The 22660-nt window shown below is 41.9% G+C and overlaps 1 protein-coding gene across 2 annotated transcripts in view; it reads right to left on the bottom strand.

Moving 5' to 3' along the window:
* Window positions 1–574: 574 nt before the first annotated feature.
* Window positions 575–22660, bottom strand: part of HTR7 (5-hydroxytryptamine receptor 7) — a 66977-nt gene continuing 44891 nt past the window's right edge. Inside the window, exons 2-3 of one of the 2 annotated variants that reach the window (XM_036438531.2) lie at window positions 9248–10006; window positions 575–2174 (exon numbers count right to left, since the gene is read on the bottom strand). In XM_036438531.2, the coding sequence (XP_036294424.1) occupies window positions 2132–2174; window positions 9248–10006 (802 nt within the window). In that variant the 3' untranslated portion in view covers window positions 575–2131. Of the gene's footprint in view, window positions 2175–9242; window positions 10007–22660 lie in introns of both variants that reach the window. The other variant, XM_036438532.2, reaches the window with a different exon arrangement.

Genomic DNA, 22660 nt, shown 5'->3' on the forward strand with positions numbered 1-22660 from the left:
AAGCAGAGCGGACAGTGCCAGCCCCCGTCACCAGAACGAGGCAGAGAGTTCCATCATCAGGTGTTCAAGTCAGGCGGGATAAAGAGCCCTGTTTCATAACTAATTAAACACATCAAGCAAAAGCACTTGAAAACCTAAATCAACCCAATTAACCGTAATGCTGTCTCATGGACAGGAAAAACACGTCAGTCTCTGCAGCCTGCTACAGAGCTTACCATACGACATGTGACAACCTGAGAAATGCCTGCCTCTTCTCTCTTTCACGCATCTCTCTGCTCTCCCTGCCCACAGTGCAGAGGGTAGCAAAAGCCCAATAAACGCTCATTAATCAAATCTACAAATGAACAATCTCACACACACACACACACACACACACACACAAAAAAAAAAAAAAAAAAAAAAAAACACAACTTACCACCTGGATGAATCCTCACAGTGAAATGCAATTAACTACAGAACTGCCTTCATTACCTGAGAGGATTTAGCAAGTATCAGAAGCTTGCCCTTCTGCTGTTTGATACAGAGCGGCATTTATGACATCAGACCTTCCATTAAAAATCATTACTTACATGGCTTTATTACAGCTACAAATAAACTTTATTGGATGTAACGTAATAAAACATCTTCAAAGGTAACATTTACCTGACCGGAATTAATCGTTTAAATTACGAATATAAGTATATACAGTCACGTGAGCGAATGTGCAGTTCGGGGATTTGTACAGCTGGGTCCACAAGGGAAGGCAGGCCCTCCCTGTGCCTGGCAAGAAGCAATGTCAATGACAGTTGGAAGAAATCCATAATCCACGCTGGAATTCCCCATTATTCTGGAAGGAAACAGCTACATTTATGGTAGGAAAATAATATTCTCTTGCAGTTCTCTTTTTACCAAACAAAGGTCTATATTTATCTCTTCTCCTTCGAGGAATGCTTCTGACCTACCATCTTCCTATCTCCTCCGCTCCCAACATGACAGTCCCGTTACAAAAACACGCTACCCGCACACGGATCTTTTCTGTTCCGCGGTCTGCCCATCATGCTTAGCACGGTAGGGAGGGGAACAGAACCGGCCAGGCACACATTCGATTTACGATACAGAGAACACAAAACAAACAGGAGCGTGTTCCCATAGGAGTGTCCCAGGTGACCCCTGACTCACACAGTTCAGTCTTAACACAAGGCCGCTCGACGAGAATGAACATGTGGACAGTCCATTTCCAGATGCATCCCAACTTTTCATGGAAACCCCATTCTTCCCTCACTTCCGCCCCAAAAGCACAGCTATGGGCCCGCCTTGAGCCCATGGCACCAGCGTGTTAATGCGAGTTCAAAGTCCAGGTTGAGTACCCACACCCACGTTAACATCCAGTGCGGATAGGTAACAAGTCCTCACGGAAGGAGTCCCCTCGCCCCTCAGGACCCCTTGGAGGAAGGGTGAGCACAAGAAGAAGCTTTATTCGGGTTTGCCGACGCCCTCCATCCTGAGATCGGTTCCTGAGTTATACCATAACAGTAAGCCAGTTAACAAAGAAAGTGCATTGTGGGCAAGTCACGGGGACCCTGCAGAAAAGCCAAACGATTTGACAGAAGCTTAAAACAGACACTGCTGCTCTGGGAAATCATTTGTATGAGCTGATGACGGGATTCTGTTGTCTAACATGGGACATGCAACATAGTCAACATTATGCTTACTGCAGTTAGCTTGGAAAAACACCCATCTGTCCTACAACAAAATTAACTCTCTCTCTCTCTCTCTCGTGAACGGATTCCTGAATATCCTCCGCAGTGCCTAGGCTCGGACTTGCATGGACTTGGACATTAGTAAAGCACCAGAAACGTGTTTCCTTTCTGGAGCTCAGCTCAGCTCAGGAGCTTATGGCTGAGCTGGTCCGGCCGTCTTAAACGGAGAACTATTTTCATGTGCACACAGCAGCACTGATCCACAGGGAAAAAACAAGGAGAGGTCACCAGCTCCCTCATAATACACATGTACAACAGATCGCCCTGCTGGTCACGGGTGAACCATCCCGAGAAAAACCGGAAGCAGCATTTCAGAGTCTCAGCACAGGATTTCGTTCTGTTTCCACCTCTGTCTGGCCTTGTTTTGTTCGTCTCCATGATTTTGCTTTTGATCATGCGTCATGGCTTTTTTTTCTACAGTAGTCAGACTTTTGTCTATAAGGGAAGATAGAGAGAGAGAGAGAGAGAGAAGACAAGAAAATGATTTAGCACAACCATAAATGTTTTCCTCTTGCGGTGGGTGGATTTAATTTTCACAGCACTCAGTAATTGGAAGCATTTGTGGCTTCTAAGGGGTGCTGAGCGTCTCGAAAGGGAAGATGTGTTGTGGCTCTTTTAATAAATTTCATTACTGTTATAAGTTGAAGGGGCTTAATATAGTTGCAAAACAGCCCCAGATAACCCATTTAGAAATCCACTTTATAGTACAGCCGTAGCCAAAAATGGCTCTACTCGAAAAAGTCCTTGCAAAATATGACTGCAGTTGCCCAACTTGAAAGGAATAACGATGACTACTAAGAAGTACTCACGACAGGAGGGTGCGGTATAGTAAGCCATACCTGCAGAGACCAGGGAACCTCACCTCGCCTCCCTCATTGCCTTCCCCCAGATTCACAGATGTGGATTGAGTTGAGGCCAAGGAAAAGTCCATGGCCAAGGCCAAGTCTCCTCCTTGGTGTAGTGCCACCTTCCCTCGAGATGCACACCCACCTCAGTCTGCACCTTCACAGGACTCGCTTTACCAAGCTATGTCCTTGTACTTGAGAGCCGGGTCTATGAGATTGCAGGCCGCAGTGTGCTCCCAGCTTCTGCCTCCCTATCCCATTGAAAGTGCCCCCTCCCTTGGCTCCCAGAACTCCAAATGGATTTTCCCGGGGACAGGATCCATTTCTCTACCAGACACCATTCCTCGCTTTGCCCCTCACTTCACACAACAGTGCCTAAGGACAAGAGTGAGGCCACACTTCCGCTCAGACCCTGGCTCTGGGCTCCTGAGTACCTTGGAGCAGGCACTGGGCACAGGCCGTGTCCCTGCTGGTCCTCCACAGGTATGGGCACTGCCTCTTCTTAGCAGGAAGGGAGACTGCACTTCCTCTGCAGCTCTCAGCCCCTCAGGAACTGTCCCTCAGGGCCTCCAGCCGCAGGACCACCTCGGAATCCCCTCTCCCACCCACCTGTCAACGTCCAACTGTCCACACATCCTTGGCCTCTTTCCTAGTCTCAAGACCACCTTCTCTTCACCCTTTGTCCTGACAAAGGCCTCCTTCTCCCACTGTGAACTGTTTACACCACAGTCCTGCTCTCACTCCTACCAAAAACCTCCATTCACCCTCCCATCCTGCCCACCTGGCCCTCCATGCTGACCCAATCTACCCAGCTTCCAGGTACCGCTGAACACATGCCCCACCCACATCTGTGCACCTCAGCCCATGATCTCCCCTCTGTTTCCAACAGCCCCGACCCACCTCTACCTCCACCTCCACCCCTGCCGTCACTTCTTGTTAAAATCTTACTCTCTATTCAAAACCCACCTTTATAATTCCCACCATGGGTATTTTCATCTAAGACATTCCCACCTTCCCCAAGGCTTATTTCTTTTCTATACCCACAGCCTGATTTTACTTTGTGCTGTGGATATTTACTATCTATTAAAAAGTCATTATAGAAAAAGCAAGAGAGGTCAATTGCCTGCCTTTCCTACTTCAAAGAGTTAAAATGTAGGCAACTGCAAAGCGTGAGGCAAAGAAGCTATTATTACTACTAACTGATGATACCATAAAAATAAAGTGCTGAATTAAAACTAGTTAATGGCGAGGAAAACACTCTTATGGGGGCGGGGGGGGGGGGGGGGTTCAGAAAATAGCAACCTTTTTTATTTGGTTTGTCCTTAAAGCAGTGTCCCACTACAGATATCCAGGGTGTCTGGGGCCTTGGAGCTTCTTCCCAGTTTCCACTGGGCCCCATTTCACTTTCCATTTCTAATCATGGGTGGGGTCACCCTGAGCTCAAAAGCTTAAGCACAACCCCTGGCGCAGTGCAGTGAACTCACTGCAGGATCCCAGGGTCATTCCACTATGATCAGCCACTGCCATTGACAGGGACTAGAAGGGTCTCTGGAGAGAAAGGCAATAAATATATCACCAAGCAGAAGAAGGGAGACAGAAAGGAAGAGCTACTTCAAAAACAACCTCATTAAATTCTTTTCTATGGAAGTACTTTAGAAACTGCTTTTCAGTATCACTCACAATAACAGTGTCAAAGAACGAAGGCCATCAAAAGGTGATATTTATAGGAATTCAAAAAAATCCAGTCAACAAATTAAAGCGGGGGTGGGGGGGTGGGAATTCTTTCCTTATATCACATTTGATTCTATAGTACCAGGATTTGAATACCTGTGAAAAGGGCACAAAGATGATAGAAGAGCAAATGAAAATGACCAGGGAAGTGTTTATGCCTTTTCCTTCTCTTCCCTCCCTACCCCAAAGAAGATTCCCAAGTGTCTCATGGACTCCTGAGCCTCTTCTTATGCTGATTGAGAAAATGTGGAAGAATGGGTAAACGTTTGAAAGTAACAATACACAGGCTAGTGGACTGTTTACAAAGGAAAAGAAAATTATTGTGTAGGAGGAAAAATAGAGCCAAGAAGGAAAAATTAGGGGAAAAAGTAAAAGAGCCTTAGAACCCAATGAGCCAGAGAGGGAAAAAGGCTGAGAGACCAGCAGGAGGAACTCTGAGTCTCCAGGCTGGCCTGAGAAGTGTGAGTGCCAATGAGATTGGTAGGGAAAAAAGGGTCCTAACAAAGGTTTGCTGTGAGCTATGAATTGGACACCTCTTTGTCCTTCCACAGACTCAAGTAGAGTTAGTTACTAGTTATCTGCCTGGCATTTACTTGAATGCAATGGTGCAGACCATGGATTGCGTGGGGTATTCTGGTCACCAGTCTTTTAATCTACCACCACATCACATCCCACTCACTGAACCATGGCATTCTAGAGGCAAGAACTGTCACTTATTCATCTTTCTATCCCCTGCCATGCCTGGCACCGGGCCTTGTACATGGTAGGCCCTCAGATATTTCTAGAGAAAACAAGCCATTGTAAAGACTCTTTCCTGCCAGCTTCTACCCTCTGATTCATCCCATATGGTGTCACCGAATTGGTCTTCACTGCTTTGATGATTCCAGTCTCCTGCGTGCCGAGATCCCGTCAATGGATGACTACTGTCCACACTAGGACTTCTCAACTTCAGCACTGCAGACATTTGGGGCTGAGTAAGTCTTTGTAGGAGGGCTGCCTTCGTATTACAGGATGGTGAGCAGCATCCTTAGCATCTTCCCACTAGACAGATGTCAGTAGGTACTCCCCTTATCTCCGGAAATTTTCAAACATCCCCTGGGAGCAAAATTACCCCTGGTTGAGAATCACTTGTCTATAATAAAATCCAAAGTTCTTGAGACCAGAATGGAAGACACTTCAGGATTTAATTTTATTCTAAGCTTTCCATTGTGATCTCCACATCTTTCTCCACATCTTTCCCCACACTAATACTTAACTTCAGCCAGACCATCCTTTGCATAAGGTCCCATACTGGTGCCTCTAGATGAAATGTCCCCTTTACCTGGAAAGCCATTTCTACTCTCCTTGAGTTATTAATGCTTTGACCACTTCACAGACATACTCCAGGCCATAGCCTTCATCAAGTCTTCCCAGATAAGGGTTGGGTCAACTCTGAGTTATTATCTTCTTCTTTGAATCCTATAGCTTTTCCTGTCTCCATCATTCCTTTGTTCTTATTACAAAAACATGTGTGTGTTTATGTACAGTCTGTCCAAGAGAAATATATGTACTAAGACAGGAACAACAGCATGGATTTCCCATGTCCTCCTCAGCACATGGCACGATTATAAATAAGAATTTAAAAAGGAGCATGCTCCCATGGGGACAGATGAAAAAGCTGCCTGCTATGGAATTTTTAACATACTTTTTTAAAAATGTTTTTATTTATTTTAGATGAAGCAGAAGGAAGAGGAAGAGAGACATAAAAACATTTATAAGAGAAATTGACATGGTTTTGTCATCTGCAGAACAGAGATGAAGAAAACCAACCTCATAAAGTTTTAAGGATTAAGTTTTATAATTCACATAGTCTTAGCATCATGCCTGAGAGTGAGTTTTCAATAAATGTGGGTTACTGTTATTTTAAACTGGAAAACCTATTGTGTGACATTTGAAAAATTAGCATTTTGTGGGCTGAGTTATGTGGGAATCATTAGCTAAAATCATCGCTATTCCCAAGTTCTTTGGCTGTGTAGGAGGCATACAAACACAGTGGTGTTTTCTAGTTTAGGACTGCCTTTATTTTTTTCCCTAGTTTCTACACCAGCTGCTTACCTGGACCCTCTACCACCAGCCTTTCGCACTGCTGCCATAGACTTTCCTCAAACACACGTCTCAGCATTTACTCCTGAGAACGGAAATCAACAACCTTCCCTATACCTGCGATAAACAACCTTGGGGGGAGCAAAACACCCAGCTACTTGTCCCAGAAAGGAGTTGCTTCCAAAAGATAAGGCTTCCTATTAATCTATACAGCTTACTAATCAAAACTAACAGTTTGCTCATTAGTACTGGCTTCAAGGCCTTGGCTTAGCTGCACCCACCAATCCAAAGCTATTATGTCATAAGCTCTGTCCAGTCCTCACCAGTTCCTCACTTTAACCTCCCCTAGCCCAAGCCCTAAGACTCTATCCTATCCTTACTTTCTCCATCTGAGAAACTACAAAGACTCTGTAAAGAAAGTATCCTTCCAACTTGGCTTACTTTTATTAACAGGTTTTCCCAATGGTCTTCTTAGAGAGGTGATGGCTACAATCCCCAGCTCAAAAATACTCAGCAGCTCTTCACTGACTGCAGACTGAAATCATTTGTCAAATAGTGTTGCATAATAGCTAACAGCACATGCACTGGAGTGATTCAGACCATATCTACCATTTAGGAGGTATGTGACCTTTGGTGAGAGTTACTTTGTGTCTTTGAGCCTCAGTTATTCTTCTAAAAATTGGGGGTGCTAGAAGCACCTACTTTACAGGTAGAGTGGTGCTTAACTTCAGCCAGACTATCCTTTGCATAAGGTCCCATACTGGTGCCTCTAGACAAAATGTTCAATGATAGATGTTCAGTAATTGTTAGCCATTATTACTTTTATTGATTATGTATTATGTGTCAGGTACTATACTAGATCTGACTATGGCATAACTTCTTCCCTGAAGGAATTTGGAATCTGGTGAGCAGACATTTGTGGTCAATTTGGCAAGAATCTTAGAGTCCTAGAGAGATTCCTGGGGATATAGGTTTCTCATATTCTAGAAAATTGCTTTCTTTAAATAAAAAAAAAGTGTTTAATTATTTTTTATTGTGAACAATTTCACATGTACAAAGAAATATATATAATAGTTGTGAAAATAAATACCTGTGAAGCTATACCCAGGTTCAAGAATTAGCATATTTGTAGGCTTATACCTTTGAGTTCCTAGGACAAAAAATTATGATATCTGGTTTCCCTCATCTCTATTAGGGGATTTTCTGTCTGCTGCATTGTAGTGAAGATAACAGGATGACTTCCTAGATAGAAGTTTTCAGTCATCTGGGAGAGCATCTCAGGTTTGGAGTCTCTGGTTTCTATTGTAACCGGTGAGGGCACCTTGAGCAGGCTGCTCCCCTCAGATAACCACCTTTATTGCACATAAAAGAGTCTAATACATGAAAAGTAGATAGAAGTAAGATTCAGATGATGTGGGTTACACCTAGTGGAGCTACAAGCTCATTGTGGGGCATCCGTCACCTGTTCTATCATAAACAAGATGACTGAGAAGGTCCCTCTTAGCTCCAGTGGCCCATAATTCTCTGGTCTATTCCTTCTTCCCAGTTAGTGAGGAACAACACGTCCTCCTCTCACAGGATAAACGAATCCCCTTTCTCTGTCACCAACATCTTCCGTCTCCTCACTCCAGTGTCTTCCCCCTCAACTCTCCAACATGAATATGTCTCCTCTACCTCTAATTTAAAGCAAAATCTTCATTGGGCCTGCTGACAACTGTCATTACAACACTGCCTCCTACCTTCTTTACAGTGACAAATTCATTAACATGTGGGTTACATGGGAAAGGTCCATTTGCTTATCACCACTGGCCCTTTGCAATCCTTTTCAGATCCCAACTCCCTATGCAATTGCTTCCTGCAAAGTCACTAACGCCTCCTTGACCAGCCGTCACCAACTTGAGGTCCATGAGGTCCGAAAGGTTGGTGAGCGCTGGTTTAAGAAAATTTTTGGAGTGTGGCTGCCAATCGGTGATCCACAGATCATTGGTGTTCCGTGAGGTCTGAAAGGTTGGCGACCGCTGCCCTAGACAAACTCAACCACCCTCTGTCAGTTCACAATTCTTAAGATAGGCCACGGTTCCTAAAAACAAGCTTTTAGCCTGTGTGACTCTGCTTTCTTTATTCATCAGTGAAGGATGAGGTCATCAAAAAAGTTGTACTGGATGTAAGAGTAAGAGCAAGGAAAATGATAATGTTATAATTCCTGAAGATATAAGGACATAATATGGATGGTATTAATGGAGACAGAAAGAGAAACAGCACCGTCCTCATCATCAAGCATATCAATTTCAGTTCACCAGCAAATTGGTCTCATCTTCCAAACCAACTAAGTACCTATCTTTGACTTTCAGAATTCTGTTGGTAGAGCACTGGAATTCATAGAATTCTGAATTCCAATCTGATATGCTTAGCTTAGAAAATAAGTTAGCTACTGATTCAGGAAGCCTTCTGAGCTATGCTTCCAGAAGCTTTAGCATGGATGGATCTGGAAAATATCAGGCTAAGTGAAATAAGCCAAGCAGAGCAAGGCCAATATCATATGATCTCACTCATCTGTGGAATCTAATGAACAAAATGAATTGACCGACATAATAAGACCCGGAGCATGGAGGCATGGAACAGATTGACATACCTCGATGTGGGGTTGAGGAGAGGAGAAGAGATAAACCAAAGAACTTATATACTCACATGTTTAGCAATAGGGTAGCAAAAATCTGGGTGTGGTAAATGGGTGTGGGGGAAAAGGGGAAAAAAGTGGGAGATATCTGTCATACTACCAACTATCTATATATAAAGAAGCTCCATCAAAGGGCTGGGGAGACAAAGGAAAGCAGTGATAAATGACCTTACAGCACAAACTCGGCTCTGTCGGGCCTCTCGGCGAGCTTCAGGGCCTCGTGCATGCCCGCGGCCGAGAGCTTGCGGTTGATGTTGCGGTACTGGCACTGGAGCAGGCTGCGGTAGGTGGTCCGCAGGTCCCGGTTGAAGAAGGCATATATAAAAGGGTTAATGAGGGAGTTCGCGTAGCCCAGCCACAGGAATGTCCTCTCCACCCACAGCGGGATGCAGCTGCAGGAGGTGCCACAGATGAAGGGCCTGGCGGTGGAGAGGAGGAAGAAGGGCAGCCAGCACACGGTGAAGGCCCCGACGATGATGCCCAGGGTGGTGGCCGCCTTCTGCTCCCTCTTGAAGATGGAGATGTTTTTCCTCTCATGCTTCAGGAGTCTCGAGAGGTTGGCGCACTCCTCCACCTCCTTCTGCAGCTTCACCATGCCGTTGAGGGAGATGATGCTGTCGGGCTCCGGGTGGCGTGGGAAGCCGGGGAACTTGTGTTTGGCGGCGCTCTTGCGGGCGGCCTTGTAGATCTGGTAGTACATGAAGAGCATGACGGACATGGGGATGTAGAACGCCACCGCGGTGGAATAGATGGTGTAGCCGAAGTCCTGGCTGATGAGGCACACCTTGTCGTCGTTGACGTTCTGGGCCCAGCCGAAGAGGGGGGGCAACGTGATGGAGGCGGAGAGGAGCCACACGGAGAGGATCATCTTGGCCATGCACTTCCCATTCTGCCGCACGGGGTACGTGAGCGGCCTGGTGATCCCCAGGTACCTAGGAACGAAGCGGAGAGAGACCAGGTGACCACAGGGACCACGTGTCCTGGACGAGGAAGCACCACGAGCTGGATGCCAGGCTGTAGACCCTAAGCAGCTCCGTTCCTCACGACAGCCCTCCTAGCTGAGCATCATTGTTCCCATTCTGCAGAAAGGTAAACTAAGGCTCTGAGATGTCAGAGATGGTACCTAGTTTATTCCAGGCCACGCAAATTAGCATCAGGCATGGACAGTCTAAGATCCCTCTGCCTGTCATTGCTACCCCATGCTCCTTTCATCCATCGTAGCTTCTTGTCCTCCCTGTAGTCAATGAACCGAATGTTAAACATCCTCCCTTCCCCCATGACCACTTCCACCAAAATCTGCCAGAAACAAAATGTCAAGCCTGATGTAGGATGTTGTGACACATCCCGGCGAATTAAGCAAGGTCTACCACACTTTGACGTTTCACACCCACTGCTCGGCTGTCTTATTTCAGGCGAGCTTTTAACTCATTTTAACTGCTCCTTTGCACCGTGGCGAAAGAAATTCTTTAAGATGACAGAGATGTTTGAGATCTTTGTAAAATCCTAAGGTTTCAGAATGCAAAGTAGCAGGTGATCACTCTTCTACGCCCAGAAAATTCTCACCTAAGAGTCATGTCGGAGGAACAATCTATAAAATAAAAACAGCCTGCTTTGTCTCTCCCCTCTTGAGAAGGCTCGTGAGAAAGAGCACAATTCTGAAAAAATATGAGGTAAACCCAACATTTTTTCTGGGCTTATGTCTACACAGAGAATAAATATATTTCTCTGTCTCTGATATCAAGGATTTATTGGCAAACAGGAAACATATACATAGTGAGACATTTGGCAAATGCTTAGTCATGTTCATTTTTCTGAATCTGTTTCCTCCACTGTATTTAGCACTCTCTGCTTCTATTTTGGGAAAGATGCAAAGAGCACTTAAGAAGTCAAGACAGGTGAAAGCTGGTCATTTTGCCCGTTTGTCTTTTCGCTTCATCTATGTATGTAAAAGATCCACTCTTGAAACACGAGAACAAAAGGTACAGAGAGTCCAAAGCTTCCCAACAGGTTATTTTTGGGATGTCTGTCAGTTGATAGGTTGAAATTTAAAAAATAATTATATTTGTGCTAGAAATATCCTCCATGTTACATAAGTTTAACTCTCCTACAAAAGTCAAAAATCATCCTCTCACAATGGAACTGAGCATCCCTGCAACACTTACAGGGCAAAATGGAAATATATAGTAAAAAGAAATGAAACCAGACTGTCTTATCCATTCCTTCAATAAGTATTCATAGAGCTCCTTCTCTATGCCAGGTGCTGTTTTAAAGGCAGGGGGATACAGCAGTGAACAACACACACACACACAAAATCTGGAAAGCAGGCCCATGGCACCTGGGAAACCCATGGAGGGTTGAACAGAGGACCGAGTCTGGTGGTGATGTGGAAGAAACCCTCATCCCTTCTGAAGATCCAGGTGTTAGGAGCACCTGTTCTTCATTTCACACCCTCTGCCTTCTGGTTTCCTTGGTAAAGCTGACCCACACGCATCATCCCCAGGTTTATCATCTGTAATTAAGATTATGTTTTGGCTCTCAAATGGAATGATGGGAAAGGGAGAGGTTTTCCTGAAGTGCGAGAATAGGAGCTGAAAAGGAAGGGGAAAAGAGAAAGGGGGTAGCAGGGAGGTGGGGGAGGGAAAAGAGAGAGAAAGAGAAGGAAGATGTGAAGTAGACTGTGCCTCCTGTGGAATTATCTGATATTACCTGAGTTTTAAACAATGGAGATATTTTTAAGAAAACAGTAATTTTTTAAAAAAGAGTAAATGAGGAAAGCCCTAAAGAAAGGTGTTAGAAATAACTGGAAATCCACAATTAAGCTGATCTCTGCCCAAAGACTGAATGCAGATAATCCATTAAAGGAGAGAAGGAAAAAATAAAAGGTTCCCTTTCTTTGCTTTGGTTCTGGAGCTCTCTCTCTCTCCAGTGGGAAATCCTTTGCAGATGTCTCTCTTTGGACCTGGTCCTCGCTGCCTATCAGCTGCTGGGAACACAGTCTTTCTGGCTCCTTCCTTATTTCCCAGCTTCTGCAGGTAGCCTTTGCCAGGACTTAGACTCGTGTTATCTTCTCGCTTTGCCTGTTGCTTCAGGCATAAACTGCTTGTTCCCAAACCTGGACCTGGCTTCCTGGATACCAATCCCCACTGGAGGTTCACCAGATTAATTTATACAGTTCCCCAGGTAGCCACAAGATGGCATTGTCCGACCAGACCGTCTACAGGGGATTAGGATGGTGGTAAATTAGAGCACCAATAGGCACATTTTAGAAAGAGGAAGTATGATTAAGCACAAGGAGAAAATAAGTTAGATTTCATTTGTGAGGTTATAAAAATAAAAATAAAAATGAGCAAGCCCAGAAATCACAACCTGGTAACTAGTTTTCCTTTCCATCCTCCACTTACTCAAAATAGGAACCAGTATCTACAGATTTAATTAAATCCAGCCTTTCTGCAGTCACATAAATTATACAGAATTCACAGAGATTAATTCTGAGAGATTATTTGAGTACCAAAGACATCTAAGAATACTAAATAACCTAACAAGGACAGCAAACTTATTCATTCCAATATGTTTAGTCTGACATATTATTTCAATGATGTAAATTGGCCCATGTTTGGTCTTTCCTAAATGTACAAATTATATTCTATAAACTCTCCTATTTTATGCCCACTCTCTAGTGGTCTCAGGTCATGCCCTACAGGAAGGAAGTTATATTTACTTCATTTGCTTCCTGGGTACCACTTGAGGAGAGTTTTGAAAGCTAAAATCAACCAAAAGTAAGGGGGGAAGGGGGGTCTTTCTCAGCCCAGCCTGCACTCTTTTGCAAGAGTGGGCCTAAGCCAGCAAGTGGACATCCCCCAAGGGGTCCTTAGTGCTGCCACCCCAACCCAACTTCTGGCTGAGGGATACTCCCCCTGTGGAAACTCACTGACCACCAGGAGGCAGCTCCTGAGTTGATTGTCTGCCCCTGGTGGTCAGTGTGCAAAACAGCAACCAGTCATTCTGCCATTTGGTCAATTTGCATATTAGCCTTTTATTATATAGGATGAGTCATTGAATTAGTAGTAAAAGACTGTATATTCATGAAATCTCACAACTCTATGTATACACACACACACATATATATGCACATACAGACATATATATGTATATTTATACATACATAACTTGGCTATTGCAAGCAATGCTTAGATGAACATAGGAGAGCATATGTCTTTTCAAATTATTTTTTTGTGTGTGTATATTTTTTCAGATGATTACCCAGAAGTGAAATTCTTGCTTCATATGGTAGTTTTTTATTTTTTATTTTTTGAAGAATCACCATACTGTTTCCTGTAGTGGCTACACTAGTTTATAATCCCACCAAAAGTGCATGAGGGTTCATTTTTCTTTACTTCCTTGCCAATGCTTATTATTTATTGTGTTTTTGATAATAGCCATTTTGACTATTGTGAGATAATATCTCCTTGTGGTTTGGATTTGCATTTTTCTGATGATTACTAATGTTGAGCATCTTTTCATTTGTCTGTTGGCCATCTGTATGTCTTCTTTGGAGAAATGTCTATTCAGCTCTTCTGCCTATTTGTTAATGGTTTTTTTTTTTAATTTTTATTGAATTCAGAAAGGAAGGGAAAGAGAAGAGAAACATCAGTGATGAGAGAGAATCATTGACTACGACTGCCTCCTGCACAGCCCACATTGGGGATTGAGTCTGCAACCCACGCACGTGGCCTGACTGGGAATCAAACCCAGGACTCTTCATTCCACAGGCTGAGTTCTATTCACTGAGCTAAACCAGGGAGGGCAATGGGATTACTTTTTGATGTTGAGTTGTATGAGTTCTTTATTATTTTTTATATGAGTTCTTTATATCTTATAGATATTAACCCCTGATTAGATATCATTTGCAAATATCTTCTGCCTTCATACTGTTGCCTTTTTGTCTTATTAATGGTTTCCTTTAGTGTGCAAAATCTTTTTAGTTTGATGTAGTCCCATTTGTTTATTTTTTATTTTGTTGCCTTTGCTTAAGGAGATATAGCCAAAAAATATTGCTAAGACTAATATCAAAGAGTTTACTGCCTATGTTTTCTTTTAGGGGTTTTATGGTTTGGGGTCTTATATTTAAGTCTTTAATCCATTTTGAGTTTATTTTTGTATCTGTTGAAAGAAAGTAGTCTAGATTTTTTTTGTTTTTGCATGTATCTGTCCAGTTTTCCCAACACCATTTACTGAAGAGACTGTCTTTTCCCCATTGTATATTTTTGCCTTCTTTGTCATGATGAATTGACCATATAAGTGTGTGCTTATTTCTGGGCTCACTATTGTGTTTCTGTGTGTCTGTTTCTGTGCCAGTACCATATTGTTTTGATTACTGCCACTTTGTAGTATAGTTTGAAATCAGAGAGCATGATTCCTCCAACTTGATTCCTCTTTTTAAGATTGCTGTGGCTATTTGGGGTCTTTGTAGTTTCATTCAATTTTGGAATTATCTGCCCTAGTTCTGTGAAAAATGCCGTTAATATTTTAATAGGGATTGCATTAAATCTATAGATTGCTTTGGGTAGTATAGACATTTTAACAATCTTAAATCTTCCAATCCGCTTATTCATCTCTTCTTTAATTTCTTTAATCAATGTCTTATAGTTTTTAGAGTGCAAGTATTTTATTTCCTTGGTTAAATTTAGTTATAGGTATTTTATTCCTTTTGATGAAATTTTAAATGGGATTGTTTTCTTAATCTATCTGATAGTTTGGGATTTATATTTGAATAAGGAGAAAAATAAGCCAGTTTTATTTTTACCTCAATTGCTACCCAGTTGTGAGATTTCATAAATATATGGCATGTAATCTATGGCCTACATATCTACTTACTGATGTGAAAACAACAAAAAAGTGGATAGGAAACAATGTCTAGCACAAGAATACAAATAATAGTTTCATATATTCATCTTTTTATGCAATTGTTTGAGGGGGGACAGTATCATGAGATGGCTAGAAAAATATCTAGCAAAATATTAATAGCTGCCAAAACCGGTTTGGTTCAGTGGATAGAGCATCAGCCTGTGGACTGAAAGGTCCCAGGTTCGATTCCGGTCAAGGGCATGTACCTTGGTTGTGGGCACATCCCCGGTAGGGGGTATACAAGAGGCAGCTGATCTATGATTCTCTTCATCAATGTTTGTAACTCTTTACCCCTATCTCTTTCTCTCTGTAAAAAAAAAAAATCAATAAAAATATATTTTTAAAAATATATATATTAATAGCAATTTTATCTGAGTTGTAGAGATTTGAATACTTCTAAATTTTTTCTTTTTACTTTATTTAATAGTTTATTTTCTTTACAATGAGCATGTAAAGTGTAAAAATAATAATAGTAACACCACTTTCATTCTAAAAGCAAAACAAAAGATTTAAGAGGATTCTGTGATTCCTAAGTCACTTAAGGGTTTTTAGCAACGGAGATGATCTGGTTCATAAAATCTATAAAAAGCTGATAATTAAAAAGTAGATTGTTGCCAGGACTGGTTTGGCTCAATGGATAGAGCGTCGGCTTGGGGATTGAAGGGTCCCAGGTTCGATTCCAGTCAAGGGCATGTACCTTGGTTGCAGGCATATCCCCAGTAGGGGGTGTGCAAGAGGCAGCTGATCGATGACTAAGGGAGCATCGATGTTTCTAACTCTCTATCTCTCTCCCATCCTCTCTGTATAAAAATAAATAAAATATATATATATATTTTTTAAAGTAGATTGTTTTATTTGATTAGCTTTCTGAAAGTGTTTTATTACATACATAAATTCACACAAAGGAAACAGAACTCACTGGCATTTAAAATCCCATAATTACTACTCTAGTATAAAGTAATACTGGTATTCAGGGAAATGATGTCCAAATTATACATTCATTCTCCCAAGTCTTGTACAGCATAAATCTTACCTTTAAGGGAGAGGTAGGGGAAGTAACCTACATTGATTATGAATATCCCCTGTTATGCATGGTTAATATTTGTCACATTAACATTTTATGTTCCCTGTTAATTAAAAAGTGGGGTGTCTATCAAGCCTTAAGCGTTTAACTTTAAAAAATGCATACAAATGCTAAATTACAGTAAATCTCACAGACAAAGGTATTATATACTAAAGTATTACATAATTGAGGAATGTATGTAACTCACAATAGGAATTCCATTAAAGTAGGGGTTTAGAAGGGGAAAAAAAGAATACTAGGGAGTTATAATCTATAGAGAGAGGGATTAGAGAGCAAATTACTCTGCTGCCTGTCTTCCTTTCTAACTGAATAGAAATGACAGGAAGTGGTTCTTAATTAAATGACTTCTCTTGAATTTTGTTGCTATGTAATAATCATTTAGGGGGTAAAAAAAAAGAGGGGGGGTAGAATTGTTCTGAAATACAATGGTGTTTAAAGTGCTAGGTTTCAAAAATGTTTGCACATTAAAATATCTCCCCCAGGAGATCTCCTCCCTCACAGTAGGTGAATCTCCAGCCTCTACCGGTGCCTCCCTGAGCTGTCAGATTATAGGAATTACGGAGAAGCTAGGGAAACGTACAGAGTCCTGGGCCACCACCCATGATTTTCTTTTGAGGAGGTTTGGAGACCTACGGCTTTGGATTTAGGATGGATTGTTTAGTTCTGTATCCCACAGACTGCCGTCAGAGCAGCCCTCCTCATCCAGTTACAAAGACTTTACACTTTTTGTACAAGGACTTGACTTATACTTGATATATTTCATCTTCATAATGTGCTTCCAGTTTTGCCTAAATAAAATCATCATGGCTGAGATCGGTTTGGCTCAATGGATAAAGCGTTGGCTTGGGGACTGAAGGGTCCCGGGTTCGATTCCAGTCAAGGGCATGTACCTTGGTCACAGGCACATCCCCAGTAGGGGGTGTGCAAGAGACAGCTGATTGATGACTCTCTCTCATCGATGTTTCTAACTCTCTCTCTTCCTTCCTCTCTGTACAAAACCAATAAAATATATTTTAAAATCATCATGATTCATGTTTACATTATCTCAGATATCAGTTCTGTCTCCCAGGACTGTGTTAAATACAAATGAAATGAGCATGGTTTTCATGTCTTAATCAAGCTGAAGATTTTTTTTTTTTAGATGCATAAAACACAACAGGGCTTTACAAACCTTTCTGACAATAAGAATAAATATTTCTCATAATAAAAAATATATTTCCATAGTCACTCAGTACAAATAGTTGTATGCATGTATATAAAGAAATGAAGGCATACATATATGTGTGTACATATATGTAGGTATAAGAATATAGATATGCATATATTTATATATATGAGATTGAAACAAAAGTTCCACAATACCATCCTATCTGAGCTGTCAGATTATAGGAATTATAATTAATAAAAGAGCAATATGCAGATTGACCATCACTCCAACACACAATATGGCTGCCCCCATGTGGTCAAAGATCCTGCCCCTATGTAGACACAAGATGGCCAGCAGGAAAGGGCAGTTGGGAGGGACCAGGCCTGCAAGGGAGGGCAGTTTGAGAGGGACCAGACCTGCAAGGGAGGGCAGTTGGGGGAGATCAAGCCTTCAGGAGAGGGCAGTTAGGGGTGACCAGGCCGGCAGGTAAGGGAAGTTGGAGGCAAACAGGCTGTCAGGGGATCAGTTAGATATCAATCAGGCTGGCATGGGAATGGTTAGGGGGTGATCAGGCTAGCAGGCAGAAGCGATTAGGGGCAATCAGGAAGGCAGGCAGGCGAGCAGTTGGGAGCCAGCAGTCCTGGATTGTGAGAGGGATATCAGACTGCCCATGTAGGCCTGATCCCGGTGGGCAGTCAGATATCCCTTAAGGGGTCCCAGATTGGAGAGGGTGCAGGCTGGGCTGAGAGACACGCACACTCCTATGCCCCCGTGCACAAATTTTGTGCACCGGGCTTCTAGTACCATTATAACTTGCAATTTACACTCTTCTATTGTATGCTGTTATACTTCAGATTTTTAAAAATATTTTATTAATTTTAGAGAGAGAGAAAGGGAAAGGGAGAGAAACATCAATGTGAGAGTGAAGCATCTATACACTGCCTCCTGCACGCCCCATATCATGGATTGAACTGGCAATCTGGCAACCTGGAAACTCGGGCATGTGCCCTGATCTGGAATTGAACCAGCAACCTCTTGGTTCATTGACCAATGCCCAGTCAACTGAGCCACACCAGCTAGGGCCTACTTCAGATTTTTTAAAATGCTGGTCTTAATATACTAAATTGATTTCATGACCCAATAATAGATCATAACCCAAAGTTTGAAAACAAGCCAGATAATTATAAGTGCAATGAAGAAAAAGAAAGCAGGGGAGGGGGGCAGCGAGCAGAGACTGGGGTTGGGAGCAAGTTGCAGTACAGATCTGCATTGTGATCACAACTTCAAATCCCTTTCAGCTCTACCTTCCAGAACAGGTGTTTGGACCTCAGCTTCTCTGAAAAAGACTACCCAGCCTTTTTTGAATCGTTCTTATCTCTAAACGTCTGTGGCATGGTCTCCCATGTTTCTTTATCTCAGGCTGCATAGAGAAGTACCACCTCCACACAGTGGCTTAGACGATATTCAACATCAAGATAAAATGAAAACAACTTCGTCTCTGCATCAGGCAGGTGAGATCTGAATTCCAGCTCCATCCTTTTTACCAGCGAAAGTACTCTGATAAACACAGCCTCCCTGAGTTTTCGCTGCCTTGCTTACATGAAAGGAAGGGGGAAAGAATGCCTGCCTCATGAGAACTTGTATGTAGGCTTTCATTCAATCCACGACCTAACAGATACTCAAAAAAACAGAGCTGACTTCCTGCCTTCAGAACCCCATTTTACAGAAGGAAATGGCAAATAAGGCTGCGACTTGAGTTGATCCAATAGGAGAGGAATAGGGCTGTGACACAAAGCATCTGAAAAAGGCAGTAAGAAGCGAGGGCAGCAAGGTCTCATGCCCTACACATAGAAGAGCAGCACAGAGTAGGTGTTGGTGGAATTTACTGGCATGAGAGCTGTCTGGACCTGAATTAATGAAGTGACAGTATGAATGGAGAAAAGACGACAGGAGCAAAAGATACTGTTGAGACAGAATGGACATAACTTGGAAATGGTGTAGCAAGGATGAGGGAAAGGGACAAAGACAAAGGAGGAGATGAAGAAGCTCATCAGTTTTCAAACCAATGACTGAGAAGACAACGGGGCATTCTCTGAAATAAGTGGTCCTCCATCCACAGGGGCAAGCCACTGTCCACCGCATGAGGCTGAGACAGATTTGCTGGGGTCACTGATGACCGCTCTAGATTCAGCAGACATTTCTCCATCTTCATACTTGATAGCTCCCCACTCAACGCCTCCTTTTTGAAGCTTTTTCCTCGGTTCAGTATCACCGCACTCTCTCAGGTTTTCTACCTCTCTGCCCTCTGTTGCCCAGTCTTCTTTGCTACCTTATCCTCCACTATGTGGCCTTTATGTTTTGGAATTCCTCAAGGCTGGGTTCCAAACCCACTTTTCTCCTAACTCTACATTCCCTATTGTTTTCACCCATTACCAGTGCTTCAAAAACTTATGTTGGCTGATAGTCCCAAAATTTGAATTCCCAACCAATATGTCTCCATGAGGCTCCAGACCCAAAAATCCACCTGCCTTCTTCACATCTCCACTCTGATATTGCTAAAGCATTGTATTCACTTGTTCATTCAACAGACTTTCATTAAACATTCTCGACGGGTCTGGCACCATCTCAACAAGTCCAAACAGATCATCATTTCCACAAACCAAGCCTACCCCTCTTTCCCCAACCCAGTAAAGTCATCTACAGGTGTGGCCCAGAAACCTGGAGTCATCTTTTGACTCTTCCTTCTCATTCGTCAGTCCCCTCCCAGTTATCAACCCATTCCTCTCTATTTCACCTCCTCAATGTCTCTAAAACCTACCCACTTGTCTCCATGACCACCACTCCAGAATCATTCTCTCTTTATGGATTTCGGCAGTAGCCTCTAAATTGGCCCTCCACATCTACTCTTCTCCTTCCTAATCCATTCTCTTCATGCATCCAGGTGGATCATTTATCTTTTTAAATTTTGTAATGTGAATTTAATTCATTGAATAAGCAATATTTTCACATACTTCAAATTTTAAAATATAATAAGGTATATATTGACAAGTCTTACCTCAAATCATGTTTTCATCCTCCTTACCCCCACTACTTATATGTACCACTTTTATTAGAATTGTGGGTACTCTTCCAGCTTTTCTTCATACAAATGCAAGCAAATGGGAATAAATGTTCTTATCTCCCACTTCTTGCACAAAACACAACAGACTATATATACTATTTTGTACATTGTGTTTTTCACTTAACAATATATCCTCAAAATACATGGGAAAATAGGATTATACTAGAACATGTCTATGGATATGCTTTGTAAGTGAGGAAGTTAGAAAAGTGTATATTGGTTAAGAGGAGGCCCTGGAGTCAGGAAAAATCCATGTTTGAAACCCAGTTTTGATATTGGAAGAGTAAGTTAACCTCTCTGATCCTTAACTTTCTCATTTGTAAAATAGTGATAATACCTACCATATAGGTTGTAAAGACTGAATCTAATGCTGCATAAAAGCCTGGCATGCTGTATGTTCAGTAAATGTTAGTTAGCATTATTCAAATGCTATGAAAACATGAGGCAGAATTATTTTTATTCTTCTTGTTCTTTTAGCATAGTCATTCTGGGATAAAAGGAAAAATATATATGCCATATTTCATTAAACTTACAGAGAGCAGATTGAGTTTCTGGGTAGATACATGTATAAAAGAAATATAGATTTTTTTTTTCCTGTACAGGTAGAAAGTAAATTTTATCAGCTCTAATTTTTAATTCAGAAAGAATTTTGCTTTAGTATAAAGATATATAAAAAGGGACTTTGGGAAGAAAAGAATAGAAATAGTCTCTGGACTCAAGTTGTGATGTTTTTCTTTAATTTTTGTTTTTATTGATTTCAGAGAGAAGAAGAGAGAGGAAGAAATAGCAATGATGAGAAAGAATCATCAATCAGCTGCCTCATACATGCCTCCTACTAGGGATCTAGCCCACAACCCAGGTATATGCTCTCCTGGCTCAGGGGTCGACACTCAATCACTGAACCACACTGACCTGGTTGTAGTGTTTTTTTAATGGCTAAAGAGGAAGGAAGAGTAGAATAATCTTCAGTTCTCATGGTTACATGTTGTGTTTTCTAGAAGAAAGGGAAGACATCTAAGTCAATTGACTCTATAACTAATGGTCTATATAGGCTACCACTACTGCATGTTATTTAAAACTAGTAGAATAGTGCCATTTTTTAAGAAAAATATTGAAAATATATGAGAATAAAGGATTAGAATGGAAGAAGAGAATAAATAACCAGCCAAATACCTGATGCCGAATTGCTTTTTTAAAGTATTAAGTAGATAAGAATAAGAATTATGGTGCCATGGTACGGGGTTTTGTTTTTATGTCCAAATTTGTTTTAGTGCTGTCCAAATTCAGGAGGTTATTTAATGAATTTATGGTAATTTTGCCATCGGTGTTCAACTGTAATGTCTTCTAAAATATTGATTTTTTAATGCATATAATGATTTCTAATACCTACTAAAAAGTTTTTTTTAAATGTTTTATATTTTAAATTACCCTGAAAGTTATCTTCTTGTGTGATTTTTTTCTTTTTATTTCTTTTCTCTTTTAATCCCTTTTGCATTTCAGTCTATAAAGGATATTTTTTATTTTATTTATTGATAATATCTTGGTCTTTGTAAATAATGCTGCAATGAACAGAGGGGTGCATATTTTCAACATGGATGAACTTACTAGTAGACAGAATTATGCTAAATGAAATAAGTCAGACAGAGAAAGACAAATACCAACCATATGATTTTACTTATATGTGGAATATAAAAAACAAAATAAACAAACAAACAAAACAGAAACAAATCCATAGATACAGAGAACAAACTGATGGTTGAGAGTTCCAAATATATACAGAGGCCTTAACTGGGTTTAATCATGTAGACAGTCTCATCACCATATTAATATCTCAAGACTATGTCCTTGGATCAGTTTCTTGGAGTGGGGAAGACGAACAAAGCACATATTTTAAAGACAAGGATTGGGGTGGGAGTCTCTGGTTACTGAGGTCCAGGTTTGAGTCAAGTGGTGGTAACATCTTCTCAGTGACCTCATCCAACACCAAGTATTTAAAAGTTCTACATATATCAAACTAGAGGCCCAGTGCACAAAGTTCGTGCATGGGGGGGGGGGGGGGGTGGAGTGTCCCTCAGCCCAGCCTGCAACCTTTCTAATCTGGGACCCCTAGAGGGATGTCTGATTGCCCGTGTAGGCCCAATCCCACTGGGCAGTCAGACATCCCTCTCACAATCCAGGACTCTGGCTCCCAACCACTTGCCTGCCTGCCTGCCTGATTGCTCCTAATGCTTCTGCCTGCCAGCCTGATCACCCCATAACCACTCCCCTGCCAGCCTGATCAACACCTAACTGCTCCCCTACTGGCCCAATTGCCCCACCTGCCCTCCCCT

This window comes from Pipistrellus kuhlii, unplaced genomic scaffold (assembly GCF_014108245.1).
Source record: "Pipistrellus kuhlii isolate mPipKuh1 unplaced genomic scaffold, mPipKuh1.p scaffold_m20_p_15, whole genome shotgun sequence".
Classification (NCBI taxonomy): domain Eukaryota; kingdom Metazoa; phylum Chordata; class Mammalia; order Chiroptera; family Vespertilionidae; genus Pipistrellus; species Pipistrellus kuhlii.